The sequence below is a fragment of the Leishmania panamensis genome (assembly GCF_000755165.1).
Source record: "Leishmania panamensis strain MHOM/PA/94/PSC-1 chromosome 35 sequence".
In the NCBI taxonomy this organism is placed as follows: domain Eukaryota; phylum Euglenozoa; class Kinetoplastea; order Trypanosomatida; family Trypanosomatidae; genus Leishmania; species Leishmania panamensis.
The window spans coordinates 1,436,813-1,461,177 of record NC_025882.1 but is presented as its reverse complement, the minus strand read 5'-3'; the positions used below and the strand labels follow the sequence as shown (position 1 = coordinate 1,461,177).

At 57.9% G+C, this 24,365-nt stretch overlaps 6 protein-coding genes across 6 annotated transcripts, besides 2 other annotated features; all 6 read right to left on the bottom strand.

The window, feature by feature from the left end:
- The first annotated feature begins 21 nt into the window (after positions 1-21).
- Positions 22-462: a repeat region.
- A 179-nt stretch (positions 463-641) lies between these two features.
- Positions 642-3,695, bottom strand: LPMP_354060 (hypothetical protein; the record flags this gene model as incomplete). The annotated part of the gene is made up of 1 exon (XM_010705039.1): positions 642-3,695. The coding sequence occupies one exon, from the start codon at positions 3,693-3,695 to the stop codon at positions 642-644; it is 3,054 nt and encodes a 1,017-aa protein (XP_010703341.1).
- A 1,568-nt stretch (positions 3,696-5,263) lies between these two features.
- LPMP_354050 (hypothetical protein) lies at positions 5,264-6,016 on the bottom strand (the record flags this gene model as incomplete). Its single annotated transcript, XM_010705038.1, has 1 exon — positions 5,264-6,016. The coding sequence occupies one exon, from the start codon at positions 6,014-6,016 to the stop codon at positions 5,264-5,266; it is 753 nt and encodes a 250-aa protein (XP_010703340.1).
- A 1,445-nt stretch (positions 6,017-7,461) lies between these two features.
- Positions 7,462-8,536: a repeat region.
- Positions 8,537-9,819: 1,283 nt separating this feature from the next.
- On the bottom strand, positions 9,820-12,435 carry LPMP_354040 (hypothetical protein; the record flags this gene model as incomplete). The annotated part of the gene is made up of 1 exon (XM_010705037.1): positions 9,820-12,435. The coding sequence occupies one exon, from the start codon at positions 12,433-12,435 to the stop codon at positions 9,820-9,822; it is 2,616 nt and encodes an 871-aa protein (XP_010703339.1).
- A 1,156-nt stretch (positions 12,436-13,591) lies between these two features.
- On the bottom strand, positions 13,592-17,950 carry TERT (telomerase reverse transcriptase, putative; the record flags this gene model as incomplete). Its single annotated transcript, XM_010705036.1, has 1 exon — positions 13,592-17,950. The coding sequence occupies one exon, from the start codon at positions 17,948-17,950 to the stop codon at positions 13,592-13,594; it is 4,359 nt and encodes a 1,452-aa protein (XP_010703338.1).
- A 952-nt stretch (positions 17,951-18,902) lies between these two features.
- LPMP_354020 (hypothetical protein) lies at positions 18,903-19,304 on the bottom strand (the record flags this gene model as incomplete). Its single annotated transcript, XM_010705035.1, has 1 exon — positions 18,903-19,304. The coding sequence occupies one exon, from the start codon at positions 19,302-19,304 to the stop codon at positions 18,903-18,905; it is 402 nt and encodes a 133-aa protein (XP_010703337.1).
- A 2,885-nt stretch (positions 19,305-22,189) lies between these two features.
- LPMP_354010 (S-adenosylhomocysteine hydrolase) lies at positions 22,190-23,503 on the bottom strand (the record flags this gene model as incomplete). Its single annotated transcript, XM_010705034.1, has 1 exon — positions 22,190-23,503. The coding sequence occupies one exon, from the start codon at positions 23,501-23,503 to the stop codon at positions 22,190-22,192; it is 1,314 nt and encodes a 437-aa protein (XP_010703336.1).
- Between the last annotated feature and the right edge of the window lie 862 nt (positions 23,504-24,365).

Below are 24,365 nucleotides of genomic sequence, written 5' to 3'. Positions count from 1 at the left end.
GAGCGCAGTGCGTGATACCTCACAGGGCCCCACTACCCGTTCTGCGCGGGGGAGGTCAGAGCAATGTGTCGCTACTGGTGTGGAGGTTGAGGTCTGGGACGGCGTTGCATGGAAGCGACCCGCAGCAGTGAAGGCGTCTGCACCACCCATATGATGGGCAGGGTGCCAGCGTGACTCGAACGCATCGCCCGCGGCCCGCTGGTGTGGGGAGCCTGGGACACCCCGAGGGGACCCGCACCAGGTGCCGGCCGGCATGATGGGTGCGGCGGTGAGGCAACCTGTGAAGCAGTGGAGTGGGTAGAGTGTGAGGCAGAGGTTGTGCTCAGATGGCTGAGTCGGCGCGCTGCTGGGGCGTGTGTCTACGACTGCTTTGCACCACGCGATGGGCCTGGGGCAGGGCCGAGTAGGGCGGAGTTGAGCTTACGTTCTGTGGAAGAGAATGGACACGTTGGAAGAGAAAAAAAAAAAGAAAGGAAACCCCCTCGTCGTGATTCACGTGTGGGCTGGTGGCGTAGCAATGCGCGGCATGGGCGGTTGCCGTGTGGAGAAAATGATACGGCAGCTAACTGTGAGCCATGTCCAGCACGCAAGAGCAATCTGTGCAAGTGTCCTCATTTTTCCCTTAGGTGGCGCCGCTCTGCTCACGGTCCGTATCGGGACTCGACATCCGGCATTGGAATGCGCCGAATCGATGGGCGGTACCGTAGAACGTAGTCAATGTCAGTGGATAAGACGCCTCCCCTGGCGTCTGCCACGGCGGTTGCACCAGGGGCCCTCGGCGCTGCCCGGGAAGCACTTGACGAGTCGTACGCTTTCCCCTCGTCGGCGTCATCACCTCTGTCATCCCTCTCCTCGTCATCCTCGTTGTCGTCACCTGCGCCGCGGCCAAAGCGGCGGCGGAGGTTGTAGGTGGGCGACAACTCATCATCGACCACGGGTGGTGGCGCAATGTTCCCTGACCCAATCGTCAGTGTCTCCTCCGCCTCCACCGCCAGACGCATGTCGGTGGGCATGACACGCTTGTAAACGTGGTAGTGCAGGTCCTCCTGTGGATTCCGTTGCAACATCAAACGGCGGCACGGCGTTGCTGTTGCCCCCTCTGCCATCACGGGTGGTGCCATCACGTACGAGCCGCGAGTAGAGTAGGTGTGGTCAATCACTATACGGTCGGCGAAGGGAATGCCACCAGCGCACGCGACATAACGCGGCCCCTGTGCAGCCTCTTCTCCGCCTTTCTCCTCCTCAGCTTCTGCGATGCGGTGCTGCGCCTCGACGATGGCTCTGCCCGACACCGGCAGTAACGCACGCGGCGGACAGGCCGGAAACGACAGAGTCTGCTGCTGCACCGCTCCGTGGCCTACCTGACCCACATCCGGTGCGGTCCTCCGGCACAAGGGTCCAAGGTCGCTGCCATCCTCACCAACGTCGACGTCCACTCCGTTGTACCGGTGCTGCTCCGCCTCGCTCGCTTGAAGCGCCTGCACACCGGCCTCGAGGGCGTCGCCGCGAAGATGACCGGAACCGATAGCCATACGCAGAGAGTCCTCCATTGCCGTCCCCATCGACGAGCGCTTGCGCCATCTCCACCGAAGCGTCATCCGTACGAAGGCGGCAGCGGCTGCCGAGCCCATCAGCGGTACCAGCGAGGACGCAGATGCAGCCGTGCTGGTCCTCTGTTCGTTAGCACCCTCACCGCCGAGTGGCTCACTGACCTTCATGGTCGCTGGAACGCTGTAACAGGGGACAGGCATGCACGCAAACGCACGGCTGACGGCGTGGGTGTGGGCCAACCAGAGCCGCGATGAGTCCGTCGACCAACCAGCCGAGTCGCACCAGACGCTTCGGTAGCCACCTTTACTGTCGTTAGTGCAACTGACCATATCGAGCTCTTCCGGTGTGGCACTTGCAGAGAGGGGCGCAGCAGACGCGTGGTGGAAAGCAAACGGCATCGTAAAGGTTGCCGTCCCGAGCGCTACGTGAGGTGGAGTTGGAGAGGCTGGGGGCACATGATGCGCGCCGGTTATGGCGGATGCCAACCCCGCTGCGGCGCAAGCGATGTGGGGGAACACCAGAGTGCGCCGCTGCCGCATGGTTGGGAAGGCAAAAACAGTAGAGGAGGCACGTGGCTCTCTTGAAGCGGTGCCTTTGTTTGTCGAGGACAAATCCCGTTTTGGCGGTGCGCTGAACTTACCAGCGTTGGTGCGCAAGGCAGGAGGAGCCCGTGGCAGCGAAGTCGACGGCTCACCACATTCCATGGCAGCAACCAGTGCGGCCAAAGCACTCAAGGACTGCGTGTCCCCGTCGTTCTCCGACTCGCTTATTCTCGGTGAAGTCTCGAGGAGTGACGGTTCAGTTTTGACCTTGACGTCGGTAGCTGCCAGCGAAGCAGGAAGCGGCGTCGTCAGCGGTGCCGGCGGCAGGGTCACGTTAGAAGACTTCAAGGGCAGAAGATATGGCTTCGACTCCTCCTTGCTCGCCTCCGCATCGCCCCTTTCCACAGTTGCAGACGCCTCTGCGAGACTCAACACGGTGGCGCCGGAGACAAGCTCAGCTGTGCGAAGTACTGATGCGGTCGAGTGCGCACCCGGCAAGGAAGAGCGACTGCGCGTCCGCTTCTTGCCTCGTCTCTCGGCGAACTTGGCCTCCGCGTTTGGCGTAAACAGATGCGGTGTCGGCGCGGTGGACGATGGTACCAGCCCTCCATCCCCTATCACCTCATTATTCCTCTGCTCTTCCGCCGGCACGTGATCCGTTGGCGGTCCACAGTGCGAGATATCCGACAAAGTGAAGAGTGCGTGGGTCAGCTCCTGCAGATACGCCGCACATTGCGTGAGACTCATGAGAGTGCCGTTGACACGAATAGCACTGTCGTCGGTCTCACCTGAAACGCCGCACTCCTGCATGAAGGAGCCTCTAGTGCTTTCGATCGTCACGTGTACCACTGGCACCGTGCGGTGCTGCAAGGCAAACATGATCTGAGCCCCCTCGCCGACACAGCACCTTTTGAGTCGCCACCCGAAACACGCCGCCATACACGCTGCCATGGAAGGCAAGAGTGGCTGTGCGCCTAAGGTCGCACAGTCGACCTTCTCTGCTGCCATGCTTGCCGGCACAGTGGCTACCCCCCGCGTGGTGGAGTGTGAAGGGGGAAGAGAAGAGATGGTGCCCGCTTCTTGCTCTCCTTGCACAGTGTCGACTGGGGTAGTCGTAACGAGGGACTGTGCTTTGATGGTGCCGCTAGACGAAAAAGAGCCAGGGAGAGGTGCAAGCGGCATCTGTAAGAGCAGTTCAGCCGAAGCCGCCGCCGCTGCTCCGAAAGTCTCTGCGCCCTCTATGACCTCGAGATGGTTCATCGCTGTTGCGGAGTCGACGATAGCTGCTGCAGTAGAAGTAAGATTGGATACAGCGGGCACCAACGCTGTAGCTGTCGGTGTCTCCTCGTGATCGCCACTCCCGGGCTCCGCTAGCGCAAGGTGCGGGTGGAGAGAGTGCGCAGAGGATGTATTGCTGGGATAGGTACGCGGACGTCCGCGTCCACGATGTTTGGCTCTGATTGGAAGCACACTGGTAGACGGCAATGACGCCAATTCATGGTTCTCTTCGCGGGCGTCGTCAACTGGCGCCGGAGTAGCCTTCGATGCTGCAGACATGTTGGACTGCTGCTTCACGGGAATGCGGTAAAGGTTGCGCGGCATAGAGGCTTGTTGTCTTTCTTTGGGTCCGCTCGCCCCTCTACCTCTCTGAGCGTTGCTAGTGGTGTGTTTCACTCAGACGTCCGGCGCGGCGTGTCGCGTCAACTCTGGCACTTGATGGCAGGGTAGTGCATAAACCGCACACGCGCACACTCGAGCTTACAGACGCGCACGCGCATGAGTCGAAGCGGGAGGAAGTGTGTGTGTGTGCGTGCCTTTCTCTCGCGTGTAGGAGATAGGAAAGGGGGTGCACGAAGTCGTTGCTGCTCTCACTACCTCGAGCGTGTGGGGGAGGGGGGTAGCGGCAGGGGTATTCACTCCGTGACGATGATAACACGGCGGCGCACGGAAAGAAAGAGCGGGTTACGAGAGACGGGGCGCCCAAGTGGAAGGTGGAAAAGGGGGTAATCAAGAAGAGCGGAGAGGGTAGGATTGACATCAGTCGGGGAGAAGGTCATTTCGCGAAACGGCGTGCCTCATTGTACACAAGACACAAAATTGGAATGATGCTATCCAGCCCTGTGTTGCGCACCACGTAGAGCGTTTCTCCAGCGTGAGGGTCTTTGGCCACACCTGCGTGCGACGGAAACAACGGCGAAAGAACTCTTTTTGCTCGAGTCACTCATTCAGCCCTCTCTAAAAGAAGCTGGTCCCTCTCACTCTGCTGCGAAGATCATTTTTCCTTTGCGGATGCCGCCGCCTCCTTCCTGGTTCTTCCCGTCGTTGCTGTGCATGACGTAGTGGTCACCGAGGAACTGTGAGCGATGCCAGTGTGTGTGTGTGTGTCACTCTAGTACACTCGTTGAGGCTGAGCGAATTTAAAAAACACTCGGTAGAGGCGCTCACGCCTGCAAGAATGCAGACTTGGTAACACGAGCAAAAAAACAACAGCTGTTTCAGTACACGTAAACGCTGAGCTATTTTTACATGGCATGACAAAGTAGCCCTAAGCAATGGAGAAAAAATCTCAAAGAAGAAAACAGGAGCCGAGGGAGGGGCAACGATTCCCCCACGGCGCACCTCTCTCCCAATGCCGCGCCACTGCAGACGTACGAACGCACGCGAGGGTGTTTGCAGGGGTGAGGCATTGGGAGAGCACGTGGGAAAGAGCTGCATTCCATACTGAAATGCACATGCAAATGCACAAACCGGGCAGTGCCATATGGGAGCAAGCCACACAGAAAGGGCAACGAGGGAGCACAGATATTTTGTTACATGGAAACTGGCCCGATTTGAAATCAGGCAACAAGGAGGACGGTGCGAAGACAGAATGGAAAGAGCACCAGAAAGAAAAAGAAGGTAAATCACAGAGCCACCATCAATGGTGGTGTTCGATTCTGTTCCTTCACCCCGACAGGCATACACAAAGACGCACACACAGGCGTGTCGCTGCTTCAGAGGCCTTGTAAAGTCTGCGGGAAGCTCGCCAGACGTGAAGGAACACGGATAAAGAGCACAGCGAAGTCCGGGAAGGAGGCCAAAAGAGCTGTAACCACAACTACCCTAACACATCGACTCGGCGAGACGGCGCAGGTACTCCGACTTGGGCAGAACGGTCGCTCTAAGTGCTCCTACACAACAGCTGTCTTGTGTTGTGACTCAGTAATAATGTAGATTGCCTTGCCGACAGTATCAACAACGCCCTCTTGAAAGCTCAGCACGTCCAGGATGTTCAGCAACTGGTCCTTCTCCATCTTTCGCAGTTCGCTTCGGTACTGTGAAGGTAAGTTCGAGTGCATTGTGTCAGCCTCGTCCTTGAGGAAGGTCTCCTTGGCGCCAATGGACACCACCAGCTTTGTCAGCTCATCGTGGTGCCGCTGCACCTCCTCCTGCGCCTGCTGCACCAGCTCTCGTATCGCCTCCATCGAGGTATTGTAGTGCGGTGTGCGGATGGAGGCGCAGGCGATGTCGATACGGCGGCCCAGCTCCCGCTTAATGCGCTCCACATCAAGGGTGGAGGCGTGTAGTGCGGCCTGCACTTTCGCCCGCATTGTGTCGTTCTCTACATCGTTCCGAGCCAGCTTGCGTGCGTAGTTGGCACGAAGCACTTCCATCTCGCTATTTTTCTTCTCCATGGCTAGTGTGACTTCATCGAGGCTATGCTGGATGTTACTGTTCTTCGTTTTGAGTACTTCCAGCTCCGAGGCTGCGTCACTATGCAGGCGTGCGCGCAACCGCTCCACGAGGGTCTCCACATGCTGCTCGTCGCACTGCCCAGTGCCGCCGCCGCCAAGCAACCCTTCTGCCTTGAGGCTCTCCAGCATTTCATTTAGCTTTCGCTGGCGACAGTTCACCTGCTCCACCTGGCCCCGCACCATCTCCATCAGTAGCACGTTGTAGATGGGGCTGTAGCTTTCGAGCTCCAGCTCCTCCTCCACCTCTACGCCGTGTCGCAGCGCCTGTTCTTGCTCCTTCAGAGCTTCTATGGAAGCGGCAATAACCTGTAGCTGGTGCTGCTGTCGCGCACTGCTTCCGCCGCGCTTGCCACGTCCGCCTCGACCACGACCACGGCCGCGACCACGACCACGGCTACGACCACGCGAGGTAGTGGAGCGAGGTGCCCTGGATGTAGACCGTGTTCTTCCCGAAGTTACAGAGGTGGCACGTGATTCGCCGCCACGCTTCGACCCACCATCCACTGCGCTGCCCTTGCCTCCTCTGCGACTGCCGCCACGTGCAGGCTTCGACAAGGGAGGCCGTGGAGCAGTAGAGAAACTCTTCTTCGTGCCCGCCGCACCGCCACTACTGGCAACCGAGCCTGTGGCCTTCCGCAGTGGAGATGCCGCACTGCTAACAACATCCGCGCCGGTAGCTGGCACCACAGTCAAAGGTGCGGACACCCACGTAAGGGACGCCCGTCCGGTGTCGCTCGCACGTGGAGAAAAAGAGGAAGGTACTGTTCCGACAGTGGCATAGCCGCCGTGTATCTTCGGAAGGGCACTGACAGCTGTCGACGACTTCTTCTTGGTCCCCACGGCAGGTCCCTTAGCGCGTGCCATGGTTGAAGCCATGGTTGGCAGGTGTACTAAAAGTCGAAGGTCAAACTCACCCCTCGGCGTCGAGAGAGGAAGAGAGAACAAAGGAAATCTTCGCTGCAGATACCACAGGAGGCGAAGCGGCGGGGGGAAAACACAGCAACGATACGAGCGTGAGAGGGAGGCGTTGGTGCCTACCTCTGTGCAGCGTTGGGGACAAGTGAAAGTGAGCGAGGCCGGGGCGTGGGAGAGGAGGCAACAACAGAGCGCATGCTCCGCTGGATGGAGAGACCATACTTGAATCTGAGCGGGGGGTGGGTTTGCCGGACGGTGAGAGACTCTACTGAGAAATTGGAAGAAGAGGCCCAAAGGTGTACAGCATACAAATAATATGAATGTTGGTTGTTTTCTTTGTCTTTTCATTCGTGCAAGTTCATCAACGCACCACACACCACACACAGAGACACAGAGACACAGAGACACAGATACACACATGCGTGGAGAGAACAAGAAATAGGCGCAAAGAGAGAGAGAAGAACAACAGCGACAGCAAAGAGGTTGAGAAAGACTTCAAAAGAAGGAGGAAAAAAAAGAGAGAAAAGGCAGTGGCGTCCCCAATTACATACATCCGTACACCAGCGGACACCAATGCAGCGAGCACGATACTCCCTACCCATGCAGACAGAAACAGCCATGTACACAGAATTACAAGGATCACCTGGGGGAAAAACACGAATCGTAGTTTTGCTGTTTTCTTGCCCCCTCGTCTGCCCTGTCGGCCACGAACACGTAAGCAAACAGACGCACACCCCGTCCCAGCTCACCCATTCCGGTGGGTTGCACCACGGTTAACTCTTGACAGCCTAGAGAGAACCGTCCGGCCGTTCAGTCAGACCCATGCGTCTAGCGGGCTCCTCTTGCCCCTCCTCGTCTCCCCCTCCGATGCGCGTTGCACGATCTGCGCCAGATGAACCTGGGCAAGTTGCACACTTGGATCCCGGCAAGCAGTGCTCCGGGGCCTGGTCAAGGACGAAAGGGGGGGCATCTGTCATTGTGAGTACCAGGGGGGGGGACGTGTAGGCGCCTGCCGGATGAGCTCGAGAGGAAAGCTGCTCCGCCTCAGACCAGGGCCCTCTGAGACCTTGCACCCTGCCTGTGTGGCATATTCCACTCTCAGTCCCTTCAAGACGCGGCATCCCATAATATGACGCGGAGACTCTCCACAGTCAAGTCTGGCGGACTCGATGGTGCTCTGTGCGGGGAGGTCTCGTCATGCCACTGGTGTCTGTGCCTCACCAGCCCACCCGACCCCATATAGTGAATGCTGCATACTTTGCGCACATGCGTATTGGAGCTCATCAGTGTGAATCGCCTCACGCCCTTTTCGTCCATCACTTGTGCTCTGCTGGCCTCTGGATATGTTGCCTGGATGCCATGCAACATGCCAGCTGTGCTAGACAGCGCATGCACACGATGTTCGAAATTTGGGATCGCAGCGCCTGCTTCAGGGCGACGCTGTTGTCTGAGTCGCTCGCTTTCCTCATCCTTCATTTCTGGCGATGCCACATGGGGGGAAGGCGTGTCTGCACGGCTTGCTCGCACGTGCCGCGACAGGTGGGACGCTGCGATAAGTCTGCGCCGGTAAGGACACTCCGCCTTCACATGGATCCTCACGTCTTTCATATGCGCGGAGGTGTCAAGCAGAAGGGGTCCGCAGATAAGCATGCGCCCACGTACAAAGAGCTCGTAGCTTATCGTTCTGAAGGGGTGCGGTGGGAGGGGGAGGCAGAGGTAAGCCCTCGATTGGCGAAGTTTGTGCAGAGCAAGTGAGGCGTGCGTGTAGTCAAATCACTGCATGCACGATCCCAGTACCGGGTTAGCAGCCCTCATATCAAAAAAGGCGGGCGGGGGCAGAGGCCCCAGCGCCGGGGGGAAGGAGAGGGGAGGAGAGGGGAGGGAGTATCACGGTGGGAGTCGGATGAGATGCAGGGGGGAGGGGAAGGAAAAAGAGAGAGCGAGTTGCACAAGAGCGAGACGGCCAGCGCCGCGTGGCGAGGGGGGCCTGTTGCAGACCGTTGAAAGGAAACATAACAAGAGCAGCTGTGGTTTCGAATGAACGTTTCTTCTTGTGAGGCCGTGTGCAGGAGGTAGAAGACACGGCACCCACAGCAACAGGAAAAAAAAAAAGCGAGAGTAGAGGGGAGAGATGGGGGAAGAGGGAGAACGGGGCCACAAATGGGCGGGTGCGGAGGAGAGAGTGAACCCGGCTGCAATGAGGGGCATGTCAGACCACCCCTCCGCCCTCTCGCCTTGTACTCCGAAGCAGCCGGGTAGTGGGCCCAGAAAAAGAGACACAACAAGACTCTTCGTGCGGGGAAAAGAGAAACACAGGGAATGGAATAGGCGTGAAGCCTAAACAGAGCGGGTAGGGGGCAGAAGAAGAAAAACGCGTTGTACATCGGAAAGGGAAAGTGCGGTGGAGTGAGAGAAGAAATGAAATGACGTAAGACGTGCTCAATACGAGAAGGAACCATACATGACCTCCAGAGAGACGAAAAGGAGAGAGAGACGAAAAGAGAGGCAGAACAGTGGGGAGGTGGAGTAGAGATGTGAGTTGTGGGGGAAGAAGCATCATTGGGACAGAAAGGTCGAATTAAAGCGACGGGTTGGGGAGGGGGTAGAGAAAAGGAACACAAAGAAACGAAGGCGCAGATGGAGTGCGGTTCCAAATCGGGTAACGATGAATAAAAAAACCAGTAGCACACTTGTGAGAAAAAAGAACTAAGAGAATTTAGTGTGCATGTGCGAGGTAGAACGATGTGTGCTGAGCCTGGATGTGTGTGAGAGGGGGAAGGGGGGGCACAGCAGGGCTGATTCGCAGGTTCGCCGCCACAGGCTCGAGCACTCCCGTCAGCGGCAGCGAGGCATCCTGCACAGCGGGCTAAGGGCACAAAGCGGCGTCTTTTTTTTTTCGTTCTAGTGCCTAGAAAGGTGCTGCTTTGATGCGCGGCTGCGGCTGCTTCGATCTTCGCTTTCCGATTGACTTCTGCAGCGTAGAGCGATTCGATGAAAAGAGGAGGCGACGGAGGACCATCAGTGATGAAAGGAGCGCCAAGAGTCTTCATGAGTGCAACATCACCCATTGCCCACCGCTAGCGGTGGTAGCGCACCGACAGCACCTCCACAAACTCTACGAAATCCTCAAAGGTAACAAAATGATTGGGTGGGAAGAGAGCGCGGTAGTCAATGTAGTCCTCTGGCTGCAGAAGAAGCACGAGCTCGGACCAGTTCAGCACATGATGTCCGTTTGAGGAGGTGTCCACCATCGCCTTGTAGGCCTCGTAGCACTGGGTTAGGTCGCCTATGAGGCTGCTCGGGGGATGGTGGAAGAGGAGATACAGCATGTCGCGGTAGTTGTCGTCGGCGATAGCACTTGTGGTAGACCCGCTCCTGTGACTGTGGCTGCCTAGAGACGAGGGTAGCGACGGTCTGTGATAGTCGCCCGAGAGGCTGGTACAGCTGGCGCTGCTGCTCAGGGTGCCGCCCAAGCTGTGGGAAAGGCGCTGCAGGGTGCCATCTCTAAAGGTGTGAGCAGCAGTCAGTGCGCCAAAGGTGGTCGTCAGAGACTCCGCGGAGAAGGAGAGGTTTGTCGGCGAACCCCAGCGCCGCTCTCCCGACGATGTGAGGAACGACGCATCGCTAATCAGGGACGATGGTGATGACGCCGTGATGGAGCGGCGTAGCTGCATGAGCCCGCCAGCCGCACGTACTGCCCCTCTTTGTTCCGTCTGCAAGCCCACGCGGAACCAGCTGTTGTGTCTGGCACCGTTCCACGGACTGGTCAGGTCGTCCTGCGCCTCCTGAGCCCCGGAATGTCGTGACCACTCATCGCCGTAGCTGAAGTTGGCCTGCAACGCGCTAAACGAGAGGGTATGAGGGAGGTAAGCCATCTCATCTTTCAAGGAGCCAACATCGCAGAAGGCTGCGCTGTCGTTGTCCACCGCCTCGGTACTGTCTCCCGGTGGGGGGTAAGCACCGTCTCCACTGGCACCATCGCTTGAATTTCTCGGAGAGGCGCAGCTGCGCTTCGGAGGCGACTTTGATCGCTGTTCCTGAGACAGCTGCACTACTCCAGCCGCACCAGCAGTGTGGCGCATCACGACATGATACTTGCGGCTCACCCACCTCATCCACTTGCTTAGGGTTGGTGGAAAGAGAGACACGAAGAAGGCACCAGCGGAGCCCACCGAAGCGGCGTCGTCTCCTGGGGACTCCGAACATGCTCGTGCGGCTTGGCTGCTGCTTGTGGCCGGTGCCATAGGGACGATATCGAAAAGGTCACGGCAGTCCTCAGCTGGTCCGTACAGCCCCTTCCACAGAAAGCAAGAGGGTAGCGCAGCGATAAGAGTGATGGCCTCCTCCTCTTTAAGTGTCTCAGGGCTCTTCAGTACGGCCTTGCCCTCGGGAAACATATTCACGTCCGCTGGGGCAGCAACAGTGCCACGGCGCTGCGCGCGTGCACACGGCGCCGATGAAAGGGACTCTGGGAATGACAGAGATAGGGGCGACAACGGAGATGATAGATCTGTCAGCTCCGCGGTTGGGGTACCACCGGAGGCGGGGGACGGTCCATGCTCGTCGAACTCCAGGGTGGCATCGGGAGAGAAGGAGAGGTGCAGGTGCTCCCGCTTCAGCTCCGATGGCTCACCTATCAAGTGCAGTGGACTTCCTGGCATGAAGGCGGTAAGACTAGTGCCACAGTAGTCACGCTGATGCAGCGCACACGGGACCGAGACGCTGGCAGCGACGCTCCTACCTTCACATGAGCCCAGAAGCTGAGTCAACGAGGAGGGCTGCTGGGCAGACTTGCTGGTGATCATGGGGACAAGTGAGTTGGTGTACATCTCGCTCACTGCATCGGTGACCAAAAGTGCGTTTGGCTGGACGAGGTCGATGGATTGTGGAAAAGTTGAGCGGGTCTCATGCTTAATGCAGGACCCCACTCCTTCACCTGGCACGCTGGGAGAGGGAGCACTTCGCTCGCCTCTATCGTCGCCATTGTGCTTGACCGTGAAGGTATCTTGCGCAGTCAATGAAAGGTCAGACTGAATATAGGCTGCAGCAGGGATGTTTTCTGGAGCATCCTCGCCCGCGTTAGCGCCACGGGGGGAGGCCAGTTCGTAGAGGCACGACTGCGGGTGTGCATCACCGGGCACCACCTCTGGCGCACACGTAACTCTGGAGTGAGTCTCGCGGCACGTGGGGTTCTCTGCGTAAGTGATCTCGGAGTTACCCACCAGAGTCGGTAGGAGAAGCCGGAAGGCGCCTTCTGACGTGGTCGCGCCTCCGCCGCCGTTGCTAGTGACATCCGCGGTGAAGGGCAGCGTCGCCCGCCGTGACATGAGATTGAGTGGTGCGGAGGACATCGTCACTCCTTCCTTGGCTTGCGAGTCGAAACTGTCAGCGCCTGGGTTCTGCTCCACCTCGCCGCTGGGGGCGAGGGAGCTCCCCTGGCTCGCCCGCGAAGCTGGCGAGCACTGGTAGGGAAAATATGCTGCGACATCCACAGCAGCAGCGATGGGGTCACGCGACGTCGAGTTGGCAGAGTTCGCCCATGTCATGATGGCTGAGGTATCCGCTGGCAGTGAAGTCAGGTACTGAGTGAGAGGAGCGTCAAAGTGGCTGGCGTGCCTGCTCGGTGCTGGTGCCGCTGCATTCACGAGTATACATAGCTCGAGGAGGGTCGGGTAGCCAGCAACCCCACTCATTTCGTAGCTCTCTACAACGGTTGGCGTTGTCGGTAGAAGGAAGCGATGGATGGTGAAGAGAGAGAGAAGGTACGCCCAAGGCGGGAGAAAGGGATGTAGCAGAGCGCGAGAAGAGGCGGTAGACAGGCAAAGGCAAGGCGACATCAAACGCAACGAGATGCCACGTCTAATTCACTGCGTACGCGTACGCCTGAGTAGGTTAGGGCACCTGTTGATAATCCGTGCGTCGCCGTGGGGTTTGTCTGTGCTGGTGGAGCGCGCGACGAGGGTGGCCTATTGCGTGCTGTACGTATGGATGTTCGCCTGGTTAGAGAGACGACAACGACGCGCACAGCGCTTGCCCACTGAGGTATGCTTTCCCGTGTGCTTGGCCTTATCATTCTCCCCACATGTAGAGATGAGGCGCCAGACAGTCTTTCGGGGTTGGGAGAGGGAGCTTGGGAAGGGCAAAACGCGCCAAGAACCACAACGACAGAGAAGCGGGGAAAGGAATTTAGCGGCGAGCAGCACCTGGCAACAATTTGACTTTGAGGGGGAAAGGCGTAAAGCGGCAGAGAGAGGGTACACGCCTCTGTGAGAAGGCAAGGACGTGCAGGGCGATCCACAGCAGGGCACATATTTAACATGTCATGGAAAACAGAGTAAGACGCAGAGAGAGAGAGAGAGAGAAAGAACATGGACAGGGAAAGAGAGCTACTGTAGGCATGAGAAAAGCCGCACGAGAGAATGCATGTGCAGTAAGGGTGATTACCACACCACTCCAGTAAAGCACAAGAACAGCGTGATTTCGCCGACGGAGTCGTCACGTTGAGGCCTGCAGCAAAATGTTGGCAACGGACAATAGATCAACACTGTTGGAAAGGAAAGTAGTGATACGTAACGTCACTTTTGACGCTCGCCGCCACTTCTTGCGTATGACTGCAACGAGTCCCACAAACACCGCATGTGCTACTGTTTCTCTCTCTGTGTCTGTGTGTGCATGCATGTGCCGAAGGCCACGGTAGGGCTGGCAATCACCTGCTGGGGGAGGATCTAGCGGAGAACGCAGGTATGAAATGCAATAGACACCGAGGCACCATCAGAGACATCCCCAAATGCACCAGTAGAGACACATGCATGAGCGCGCACTGCTCGCAGTCGTGTTTCTCGCTTTGCCTCATGCCTGTGAGAGGCGCGTCGCGCTTAGTGCACGCGCGTGCATTGATCCCAGGCCATCCTCCATGAGCAATGATGCCGACGTAGCCGATGAAGGTGCAGTCGACTCATGCCCTGGCAACGCGCGGGATGCTGCTCGATGCAGGGCGCCAAGGGCGCGGCGCCACTGCAACTCGACTTCTGCAGCGGCCATCCACCAGAAGGAGCGCAAGCGGGTACGCGGGTTAAGACGACGCCTACAGCCTTTGCGGCGCCGCTTGCAGCCCTGGTGTCCAGCAGATGGTGCCTTGTGGGCGCAAAGGCTCTTTGGGCACCTGTTCAGAGAGGAGGCTCCTCTCTGTGGAAGCCCTCGCTGGGCGCACATCACGCGGATCGTGCGAGCCTGCAACACCCTCAGCTTTGCTTGTACTGTACGATGAAGGGCTGTCAAAACGCAGGCCCGCACCTCGGCAGCCGACACACCGCACGAAGACTGCCGCGCCGCAAGAAAGCGCTGATGACGGTGAAGCAACCGCCACAGACGACCTACGCAGACGGCCAGCGGGCGCAGCAGTAGGACTGCCACATCACGATTGCGCGCCACCGGTAACGTCTCCTGCACCTTCTCCAGCACTACACGGCTCCACAGCAGACCGACCTCGTAGAAGGTCTGCAGCTGCCGGGTTTTGGAGTTCAAGCGACCGCACAACGCCGTGGGAACCACACGGAGCTGCAACACTGCAAGAAAGCGCTGCGTAAAGTACAGCGGCTCTCGATCCCCACGATGCACGTAGCGGGGATCACCGACACGCAGAGACGTCAGTAACGCCCCGATGCGCCGCCATTCCACGCTGACCTCAAGCGTTGTGTCATGTAGAAGAAGACCGCACCACGGGACGAAGCTGCCGCATGCATTCGACAACGTTAGCTTGCTCGGGTTACTCAGGTACCCCACCGAGGGCCAGCCGCGCTGCATCGCCTGCAGGCACCTCTCCGCCGCAGCGGGTGATGCGGTGGCAACAAGCACGTCATCAACCCGACGCAGCAGCAGCGACCGCTCCGCATGCTCGCTCAGTATACATGACAAAGCAGTGTCCACGACATCGGCGAAGAGGTAGTCACACAGGAGCATCGCCACCGGGGAGCCCTGCACAATCCCGACGCGCTGCTCAAACAAGCTACCTCCCGATACGACAACAAGGTGGTGGCGTACATGTTCGCTCAGGAGTGCGCGGACTGCGGCACCCGAAATGAAGTTCGGGCCGCAGCGGCTGCGGGGGTCGCCTGCGCAAGAGGCGGCCGCGGTAGCATGGGGCCCACCCTGTGTGCGTCCCTCCTCCTCTTCCCAGTAGATATGGCCGCGAGGAATGCGAGCCAAAACGCCGCACTCCATCTCCGTATACGGGATGGTGCGTGTTGTAAAAGCGCGCCGGAGTAGGCAACCACCTGCGTGAGCCGCCTCACCGTTCAGGGCGTGAATGACGGTAAAGTGAAGCACACGGTAGGCGTCATGCTTCACCAGAGACGCCACAGCTGCAAGCACCCGCTCTTGTGGTAAGTTATCATAGCAACGCGAAGCATCGCTGCGAACGAGAGTGACAGTCTGCATGGCGCAAGGTGTGAAACAGGCAGCCGCTCCTTGCGGTGGGTTCGGTGAGGCCGCTGACGCCGTACCTGCAAGACCTTCGCATGACAGTGCGTGCCCTCCTCGCACCTCTTCGCAAAAACTGCGCAGCTCTGCATATTCGTCTTGGTGGGAAAGGTTGCTCAGGCGGGGCAAGCCGTCCCGCACACGTTGCTCCTCTACGCCGCTTACCAAGCAGCGCAATGCATTCTGCAGTGCAGCCCTGTGTGGAAGGTGCGTGGGCAGCGGATGGCGAAAGCGACGGAAGCCGGTACGGTGGTTGCGACGACTGCGTGCCTGCACCCGCCTTAGCAGCGTCGCTGTCGCCGCGGGCAGCTGACCATCGGTGTCACTGCACCCCAGTCTGCACAACAAACGCGCAATAGAGTGTGAGTAGCTGTACGGACTCGGTGACCCACGAGCCATTTCTTTCAACGATCGAAGGGGCGCGCTACGCACCACAGCAATGGGTCGCAGCTTGCGCCCATCAGGGCGGAAGCGAACGCCAGCGTACAGGCAGGATGCACCGCCACTGTGGGTGGAAAGGTTGGCGTGTGCACCCCGATGCGTCATTGCACCTGCAGTACGAACAGCGCACCATACGTCTTTTGGTGCGCTGTTCACCGCAGATGCCGTGGAAGCGACTGAGTGTAGTGAGGCAAGCGCAGTCGTAGCCACGCCTCCACACGTGCTTGAGGCCGAGGGCAATGCAGCACGCTCCACACTGGCATGGCGAACGCTTCCCAAAGTCAGTGCCATCTGCGGACGGGTAGCACCAAAAGATTGAGTACGGCGCACCTCGTGGCGCACTAGTCGACGCCACACAGCCACGGAGAAAAAAAGAAGCGTGTGCGTATTCTTGGAGCTCCACGTGACCGTGAAGGATGCGCGCACCAGGAAGGGAAGTATGTCCTGCGTGAGAAACAAGATAAACTGAAGCCAAACCCGCTGTTGAACGCGTGAACGCTCATGACGCGCGTGACGTGCTGCAGACGAAGTCGCTGCTGAGGACGACGTCGAGGGGCTCGTGTAGAACCCGTTCAGCCATGGCACCTGGGCCACAGGTACGCCGTCCAAGAAGCGAGAAACTGGAACGACGGCGTGGCGACCGGCGATCAGCCAGCCCTGCACCGCTCTCATGAGTGCATCGAGAACGTGTTCGCTACCAGCTGCAGTGATTCCCCAAAATGACCCTTCCTTGGCCCCCTTCAGCGGTGCCCAGCGTAGAGTGGACAGCAATGTTCGCAGGTAGGAGACCACCACGCACACAGGGGTGGAGAGCCGCTGCACGTCCCAAGGCTCCACGCCTTGTTGCTGACGATGAAACGCCTCCTCCACGTAGCCGGCATGCTTTAGTGCGGCACCGCGAAGGTCCAGACGACTGCACTGGTCAAGAACGGTGGACAGGACACGGCGCAGGTAGGACGGCAAGTCAAACCTCAGTGGGGTTGTCGGAGAAGCATCAGCGCTGCCCTGAGAGGGCTGTAGCACTAACCAACGAAAGACGTGCGCCACGTGACGCATCGGTATGTCTTCTACACTGGTGTACCCGGCGCCCCTCTCGCTGGTGCACACAGAGCAGCGACGTGTGGATGCCCCGTAGGCCGTCCTCTTCGGTAGAGCGGTTTGCAACACGCTGTGCAGACTGTGTGGATGGCGGCGAAGCCACTGAGCCTCGAGAAAGCCCGCAGGCAGCGGAAGTGCGCCGTCGCCGTCATCGACGTAGTCGCTGTCCGAGATGCGCACGCTGTAGAGTCGAATACGCGGTACATCAGTGCGCAGCAACGCGGCCGCCCAGGTGGCTGGTATGGCCGCGCTGCGCACGGGAGTGGCAGATGGGCCATCTTTACACGGATGACTGCTCAGAGCAACTCCTCGTTGAAGCCCTCCTCCTGCCTTTGCCTTCAGCAACTCCTCCACAGTCTCCACTCGCCTCTGCTTTGGAAGTGGAAGAGGTGCCGTGCACACGCCTGCGTGGGCGGCACGCTTCACACCACGTGAAGAGACATTGGCGCCTCTGTGTGGCGGAAGGCCCTTCATCTCCGATGACTGCGCCGCCACGGAAAACGACGTCTCTAACGCGGCATGTTTTAGTGCAGGTCCGAGCACCTGCACTCCGCCAGCCATGGCCTCCAGCTGAAGAACGATAGGACAGTACATCTCGATGAACCCCATCGCTGCGGGACCTAGACAGGCCGCAAACGATGCCCACCACGGGTGGCGCAACAGGACATCGGTGAAAGGTCGATGAGAAGTGTTGGTGTAGAGAAGCCAAGGGACTGAGGCACGCCAAGGACCACGAGCGCTGCCGCTCTTTCCAGTGGATAGAGAAGAGACAGAGGAAGGGTTGGGTCGGTCGGTAAGGCTGCCTCGCTTCACACATGTATCGTGAGCTGTGGCTACCACCGGCTGATGGGCCAGCGGCTGCCGAAGCCACCCGAGGCCTGTGGCAGATGCACCGCAGCCCGAAGCCAGTGTCGCTGGTGTTGTGCATCCGGGTGCCGTGATAGGTGGAGGGGGAGATGAGGCGTGCAACGCTACGTACACGACGACCAGGAACGACTGGTTGGGCGGCAGCACCACATCATGCAAAGCGCGAAACCTGGCAGCACTTGGTGTCTCTGCCTCTGTGGTTGCTCTCGGTGGAGATGCAGCCTCTACAGAGAAGGTGAGACGAAGACCAAAGTACTGTTCCAGGAAAGATTTGAGTGACAACGGGCCGACAAAGCCCAGGATAGATGGAAACGAGGAAGACATTGATTGCGGTGGTCCATGAACGAGACGCAAAGACGACACGAGGAGTAGCGAGAGAGGCGAAGAGGGATGAGGGGAAACAAAGAAACAAGCCTGGCAGAATAACAGGAAGAACTAGAGCGGGGTGCGGATGAGGTTCTACGAGAAACAAGCCAACGACGGTTTCGCAATTTTGTCCTCCATAAAATGTCTGGAGAGTTTTTTGTCCTCTGTGGCACTTTCGGGGGGGAGGCTATGACGTGTGATATATAAAGCGGCAATTAGGGGAGTATTGTGAGTGGGCCATTCCACTTCTTGTGCTTGGGGTAGGGGGTCGCAACATGGCAGGGGTGGGTAAAGAGCGCACTCTATACGTGTACGGGCGTGAGGGCAAGAAGGGGCGAAAGGGTGGCAAGTGAGCGGCATCCGTGCCACTCCGAAAGGGAACAGGGGATGTGCTGCAAGGGCAGAAGACTTGAGAGACGATCAGGTGGAAGCAACAACAACTCCCCGCTCTCAAACAGGACTACGCCTGTGTTCCGCCAGTGGGTGCTGGCTGCGCCCACGCCGCCAGTGGTAATCAGCCCGTGGAGCGCGGGATAAGGAGCCTCTTTCGGTTTGTCTGTATGCACACTTTGTACTCCCTCCAGTTTTTCTCTACCGCAGCACATCGCCCTCAGCCGTGCTGCGGAGATGCGAAAATGGTCATGATCAGAGCGGCGGCGCAGAGGGTAGCCAACCTACCTCAGGCTAAAAAAGAGGACGACACACTACCGACATCATCCATGCAAAGACTTCCATTCCCTTCCACACCACCGCAGAATTGTACACGTGAGAAGCCATACACGAGTGCACGCTGCTTTGATGGTGTTTCCCCCCCCCCCGCCAATACCTCACGCATGGCGATCCTTAATGCGCTGACCCCTCGATAGGGATGCGGCGACACTGGCTTTTATTTTCCCGCTCCCACTATCCCTCACGCTGCAGCCGACCGACCGCTACGCGCTACGTACGCGGCGTGGGAGCGGATCAGAATGTCCATCTCCTCCACCATCACTCGCACCTTTGAGGCCGCCATCGAAATCAGCGCCACCAGCGACAGACCAATAACCCCTGTCAGGGTGGGCTGCCCCATGGCTGCTAGGAAGCTGCGCAGAAAGAGTATCGGCGGCTTCTGCTCCAGATCGTAGCGCGAAAAAGTGACCAGCAGGATGTTTGCGGTGGAGGAAAAGATGACGGAGAGCGACATCCCCATCAGCAATGCGCCAAGTGCCAAGCGGAAGAAGCCGCCCGCAAGGATGCTCGCTGCGCCGTACAACAGCACCGCACCAGAGGCGAGAATGAAGATGGCGGCCGCAGCCGCGATGATAAGCATCATCCAGATGTGAGCGTATAGGAAAGCTAAAAAGGGGGGAGCTAGAGCAACACCATACAACTACAGTAAAGGAAAAGAATACACCAGACCCAAGCCTCTGCTGTGGATAGGGCGATCAGGGGTCCTTGTACACGCGCGTGAGTTTGTGGAAAAGGGAGGGGGGTACTCAGACTTCGGTGCGTTGCTGCCGCCGCCCTGCAAAGAAGGGAGTGTGAACGTGCTTCCTGTGAATGCCTCCTCTGATACGAGGTACGCAGGCTCTCGCGGAATACTCTGCAATGCTTACGTCCCCTACTAGACAAGGACAAAAGTGAAAAAGGAAAGCGCAACCAGTGCAACAGTGGCGATACCCTTTTTCAACACTAAAATGGGAAGAAGGGGAGGGGGGGTATAGCGTAGGAAGGAGAAGAACAAGAGTGCCCACAACTAGGGAAAGATGGCGATGTGCGCTGCGTCTCCTGTCGCTTAGTGGTACAAGTCTACTTGAAGCGAACCACAGAAGTGGTGTGTGGCAGGTGTGAGCGTGCGCGTGCCTGAGATTTGAGGTAGTGAAGGGGTGCAAACGAAGAAGCACAGCTCGTTCTATGCAGATAGTATTAGAGAGAGGGGCAGATGGGGGAGAGATTACGTGCAGCAAAGCGATGGCGAAACATGTTTCATGGGAAGCGCAGAGAAAGTGCGTGGATCGTTTCACGACCGCAACTGCGTAGTTCCCTGCAACAGCGAACCAGTAAGGGTACGGGAAGGGGTCCACAGAGAGAGTAAGCGTGTAGCTCGATCGTCTTGACTGCCCACGCACGTCAACTCTTTTTCCCCTGCGCAGCCTCTACTTCTCGACGGCAATGAATCACCGCAATACTGCGGCCAGTCGCTTTTTTCGTCGCCCCCTCCCCTCCCCTATTCCCGGCTATTGACTTCACCTTGCTCGTCAGCCCTCAATTTTGCTGTTCTGGCATCACACCACTCTCATGGCTGCTTGTGTGTGGGGGGTGGGGGGTGTTTGGTGAATTTTGCTTTTTGCTCGCTCCTCCTTTCTCGTGCGATGGTGCTTTAGTCTGACGGACGAGGCACAATTGAACTGCTTCGTTGTTTCCAATATCACCCCTTTTCTACTATTTTTCATTTGGCTTTCCCTCTCCTTAGCTCATTTTAGGGGAGAGGTGGTGGTGGAGAAACAGTGATGATGCGTAAGTTGCTCCTTGTTTTCCTTTCTCCATCGCCGCCTGTTAGGGCGTGCGTAGGTGTGCGCCTCGCTTGCTAAGCACACGCGCACGCGCACACACACACACACACACAACAGAAAAAATAAAGGTCCATCTTAGAGAAACAAGTAATATTTAAAGAGAGAAAGCCGACGACGGGGACAGCTGACAAGCCATGCGTAAACGCAAAGAAAAGGCATGTCACGCGCAGCATCCAAATGAGTGTCTCGCACACTTCTGTCAAGAGAGCACGGCGAAGTCAATGAGGGAAGGTAGAGAAGGAAGGTGATGCAGACGGGAGGGGGGATGTGAGCCTGTGCTTTTTCTTGGTGGGTGGGTGGATGGGTGTACTTCTTGGCGAAAAAAAAAACAAGGGAGAATGGGAGGCACACAGATCAGACACAAAGCCGGCAAGGGTGGAGTTTCTTTTCACGTAATACGCGTCTGTGCGTCGGTGAATGCACCACCGCTTGCTGCCTACCACTCCCTTGTGTAGAAAGGGGCACAATCGCAGTACACATTGCAGGTGTGGCGCTTCCCGTTACTGCCCCAAAAACCCTCTAAATAGTCACACATCCACAGCACTACACACACACACACACGCATACGTAGCCTCATCCTTGATCTCAGCACTGCCGCCCCTGCATCCCGCTGTCTTTTCCGCATCTGGCGACGAAAAGCGGATAAGTACACATAAAAGGTTTCAACGGGGCGAAGATTCGTAAAGGAAAAAGGGGGAGTAAAAATAAAAAAATAAAATAAAATAAAACAGTTAAGGCCAGCCTTTGAGCAACGTGTAAATGTGTGGTGGTGTGTTCGCTGGAGCCCTATTTTGCGAAACGGGATCCCTGGGCGAAGAATGAACCAAGCAGAAACCGAAATCCGATAGTCAACAAAGGAGGGAGCGATACACACATGCGACGATAGACACATGAACGCACAGAAAGGCGCGGATGCCTGGCTGCGATACACCCCCCCCCCTCACACACACACACACACACACACACACACGTCACTTCATGCAGAATGCGCTACCACGCACTCTTCCCTCTCAGCCTCTCTCTTGGAAAGACACATATCGGAAAGGGGAAAGATGAGTGACCGTACACGAGTATCATCACAGAGAAAAGGGAAAGAGAAGGTGTACCAGTCGCAGCTATGGGTGAAGAGAGAGAGAGAGAGCAACAGCGGGAGGCAAGGTAACAGAATCCGGTTAGTTACCTGTCCGGGCAACTGTCCATTGCCACCCTTCCCGCCGCCCGAAGCCTACCTCACAGCTGGACTGGTGAGCTTCTCTTGTTCTTGTGCCTTTTTTTTCGTCGTTTCTTGTGTCTCGTCGAGGGGTGTCTGCAGGAGGCTACACCCGCTGGCATAGACGGATGCCCAGCGTTAGCATGCGGTATACACGACAGCCTTGAGTAGAGAAGAAGCGAAAAGGAAAGGGAGGTGGTAGAAAGAGTGAGCAAAGGGGAATAGAAACGAACTAGAGAAGGAGGGAGAGCAGCAAAGGTGACTGTACTGTCGTTTCATGATTGTAGCGTCTGCATGCCCACACGCGGTGACAGTGTAGCGTCACGCAGTGCTTTCCTCGAACACCCCCACCACTGCGTTTCTTTATGCTCCTTCTCAAGCATCCACGCGCCCCTCTCGTACTCCCCAGGCTTTCTCGTTGATCGGCGCACGCGGTTAGTAGCGGTAGTGGTCCGGCTTGAACGGGCCGTCGACCGGGCAGTTGATGTACTCAGCCTGCTTCGGGGTCAGCTTCGTCAGCTTGGCGCCGACGTGGGCCAGGTGAAGGGCGGCGACCTTCTCATCTAGGGTCTTGGGCAGGAAGAACACGCCGGCCTTGTCGCCGCGCGGGTACCTGTCGGTGTCACGGTTGCTCCAGAGCTCGATCTGAGCCAGCACCTGGTTCGTGAAAGAGTTGGACATCACGAAGGACGGGTGGCCGTTGGCGCAGCCAAGGTTGACCAGGCGGCCTTTAGCCAGCAGGATGATGTGGCGCCCGCTCTCCATGGTGTAGCGGTCCACCTGAGGCTTGATCTCCACATGCTCCTTAGCGTTGGCCTGCAGCCACTCCACCTGGATCTCCGTGTCGAAGTGGCCAATGTTGCACACAATAGCGTCATCTCGCATATGCGAGAAGTGTGTAGAGGTGAGGATGTCATCGTTGCCGGTCGTCGTCACGAAGATGTGGGCATCGGTCATGACGTCCTCGACCAGAGCGACCTGATACCCCTCCATCGAGGCCTGCAGGGCGTTGATCGGGTCCACCTCCGTCACCACGACGCGAGCGCCGAACGCGCGTAGGGCGGCGGCACAGCCTTTACCCACATCACCGTATCCGCACACGCAGCACGTCTTGCCGGCAATCATGACATCAGTGGCGCGCTTGATGCCATCCACCAGGGACTCTCGGCATCCGTAGAGGTTGTCGAACTTGCTCTTCGTCACGCTGTCGTTGACGTTGATGGCGGAGATGGGGAGCGTGCCTTTGCTCAGGCGCTTGTACAGGTTCTTCACGCCCGTCGTGGTCTCCTCGGAGATACCAACGATCTTGGGCACGAGCTCAGGGTGTTTGTCGATCACTAAGTTCGTTAGGTCGCCACCGTCGTCAAGGATCATGTTCGGCAGACCGTCACCGCTGAAGCCCTTCAGTGTTTGGGCGATGCACCACTCGTACTCCTCATCCGTCTCGCCCTTCCACGCAAACACCGGCACGCCAGCCTTGGCGATGGCCGCGGCGGCGTTATCCTGGGTGGAGAAGATGTTGCAAGACGACCATCGCAGCTCCGCACCGAGGGCCTTGAGGGTCTCAATCAGTACAGCAGTCTGCACGGTCATGTGCAGGCATCCCGCGATCTTGGCGCCTTTCAGTGGCTGCGAAGGGCTGTACTCGCGGCGCAGCTCCATCAGACCGGGCATCTCGTTTTCGGCCAGCTCGATCGCCTTGCGGCCCCATTCCGCGAGGCTGATGTCCTTCACCTTGTAGTCCGTCATGATTACCGTGCGACTGAAACGAGGAAAGAACAGAAAAGAAGGAGTGAAGGTGCTTCAGGTGGCAGTCGTGGACAGCTGAGAGTACAGTGAAGAAGAAGAAGTGAGGAAAAGAGGGAGATATGAAGAGAGGCTTTCTTTTTATGCTCTTTCGTTGCCGAGAAGAAACGCGTAACGGGAGGGGGGGGGGGCAAGGCGCGATAATTCGCAGGCATAAAAAGGAGTGAGTAGGGGGGGTGTCGCGGAAGCGACAAGCGAATCGAGGAGGTCGAAAACAGCGTGGGGGCAGAGAAAAGGAGATGAGGAGATGGAAAGGTGGAGTAGACACGGAAGAAAAAAGAGCAGGGGAAAAGGAGATAAAAGGAGAAGCGGTACGGTGGCAGAAGAGCGTGTCGAGGATGGCACCTGCCTCTCGAATAAAAGGCAGTGCATGGCGTGCATGTGAAGGAGGAAGAAGGCAGAGGGGAGGGGAGGGGGGGAGGCGACGACGACCGCGTCATGACGAGACGTATAACGTTGCCAATAAAAGTCGGCCGGGATCCCTGACGGATGGTAAGCCACCTCACACGCACCGTGTAGAAATGATTCCATAGTAACCCCGTAAGAAGAGGCAGTGAATCACGTGGTCACATGGAGAAAAAAAAAACGAAGGCGCCCAACAAGAGGCACTCCGCTTCTCCGCTGGCGGTGACGTTGTGTGCTTTTTTTTCCGCGCTTACTGTTTGATGTGCTCGAGGCATGCGGTGCGCTTCGTAGCTCGCTCACTCACGCTAGATACAAGCAATCACCACCACTACATTAGTGGGAAGAAGATGCAACGCATCAACCCCACTTCTGAAGGAAAGAGACAAGGAGAATCACAATG